The following is a 1,831-nucleotide window of genomic DNA, read 5'->3' on the forward strand; positions in this document are numbered from 1 at the left end:
TTTTAATTCGAGAAGACTGCATTAGATTGAATTACATTTGTCTTTTCACAGAAATGGATGATTTCGATTTGTTGTTAATTGCTCTGGTCAACATGGGAGCACTTTTGGTGCAACGTCGTAGAAACCGTGAACGTCATCGTCGCCGTCGGCGTGTCTGGGTACGACCAATTAACACAAGGAGAAGACAGCAAGGAGCGTTTTACAATTTTTTTCAGGAGATGAAAACAGATGAGCAAATGTTCCACAAGTATACACACTGCCAACATTCCAGCACTTGATGAACATTGTTAATCCAAGTTTAATGAAACGAAGTCCACGGGCACTTGAACCAGAGCAAAGAGTTGCTTTTACATTGCGGTATATGTTCGGATTACTCGTAGTCTAACAATACATATGTGTAAAAACAGTTTGGCAATTAATATTATAATATTGATAATGATGTTACAGATTTCTGATTGGAGACAAAGTTCCAGCAGTTGCTTTTGCCTATCGTGTTAGTTTATCAACAGTACATAAAATAATTAAAGAGACGTGTGACGTATTTGAAAGACTTCTTGGTCCTATCTATCAACGAACTCCTTCAAGAGAAGAATATTTACAAATTGCTGAGGGTTTTTGGACATTATGGAATTTTCCACATTGCTTGGGGGCAATTGATGGAAAACATGTCGATGCTCAATGCCCCCCTAATTCTGGTACGCTGTACTTTAATTATCACATACGATACAGCATCGTACTTTTGGCTGTGTGTGATCACAATTATCAATTCACTTTGGTGGATATTGGGTCAATGGGGAATAACAGTGATGCGGGAATTTATGGGAACAGCTACTTGAATGTGACGAATGAGATGCTGGATATTCCAGAAGGAACCAGTTGCTTAAGCGGAACCGATATACAAGTGCCTTATTTTTTTATTGGGGATGAAGCATTCCCCATTGGAAAGCATTTGATACGGCCATATGCTGGACGGTATTTGGGGGAACACAAAAACATATTTAATTATAGACTTTTGCGAGCCCGGCGTATAATAGAAAATACATTTGGGATTTTGGCAAAAAAGTGGGGTATATATAACAGACCGATCGCTGCGATTCCTGAAAATATCAATAAATATATTTTGGCAACTGTATGTTTGCACAATTTCTTAAGAAACAAAGAAGGTAATATTTTACAATTTGAAAACAATGATGAAATTATTGAAAATAACGAAAATGGTGCATTTGCGACGTACATTAAAGACTCTCTTTGCAATTATTTTATGACTCCAAATGGAATGGTCAATTGGCAGCATGATTATGTAACGAGAGGACAAAATCAAGACTTTATCTACACGTAAACATTTGATCGATTGATTACACACGTGTCATATTGTGAAATGTAATGCTAATATGTATTTATTATGTGAATATAAAATAAATAGTACAAAATTTCTTTAATATTATTATTATTAATATTATTATATACCAGTACACATATGTATATGTTATTACTAAAATTAATATCGCACAATCTTAAGACATGAGTATTATATGTATCTACGAATAAATGCAAATTATTTATTTTATCACAAAAATTATCTCGCTCACAGGTTTTCCTTTCTCCACAAAATTTTCATGATTTCTTGTTTCTTGACTTGTTTTATATCATCATCCAATTGTTTTAATTTTGCCATAACCAGATTGCAAAATGAAGTGTCTGGGTCATTCTGCATTTGTGCACCATCTTTTTTAGAATTCAAATGCTCTGCAACTGCTTGATTCAAATTAATAAAAGACGTTTCGAACTTATTGTTTTCGAAAGATCACCAGGCAATAAAACTTGACACGTT

The 1,831-nt window shown here is 34.4% G+C and overlaps 1 protein-coding gene across 1 annotated transcript; it reads left to right on the forward strand.

Annotated features, from left to right (window-relative positions):
* Positions 1-248: 248 nt before the first annotated feature.
* LOC112459726 (protein ANTAGONIST OF LIKE HETEROCHROMATIN PROTEIN 1-like) lies at positions 249-1,439 on the forward strand. Its single transcript, XM_025023992.1, has 2 exons — positions 249-357; positions 448-1,439. The coding sequence occupies exons 1-2, from the start codon at positions 278-280 to the stop codon at positions 1,337-1,339; spliced, it is 972 nt and encodes a 323-aa protein (XP_024879760.1). The 5' UTR covers positions 249-277; the 3' UTR covers positions 1,340-1,439.
* The last annotated feature ends 392 nt before the right edge of the window (positions 1,440-1,831 follow it).

Source organism: Temnothorax curvispinosus, unplaced genomic scaffold (genome assembly GCF_003070985.1).
Source record: "Temnothorax curvispinosus isolate PA1 unplaced genomic scaffold, ASM307098v1 QBEX01010100.1, whole genome shotgun sequence".
Lineage (NCBI taxonomy): Eukaryota > Metazoa > Arthropoda > Insecta > Hymenoptera > Formicidae > Temnothorax > Temnothorax curvispinosus.

Excerpts from the sequence above, each read along its gene's own strand:
- LOC112459726 (XM_025023992.1), top strand. The coding sequence starts at position 278 with ATGAACATTGTTAATCCAAGTTTAATGAAACGAAGTCCACGGGCACTT. Across the intron at positions 358-447 it reads AGAGTTGCTTTTACATTGCG|ATTTCTGATTGGAGACAAAG; the intron begins GTATATGTTCGG and ends ATGATGTTACAG.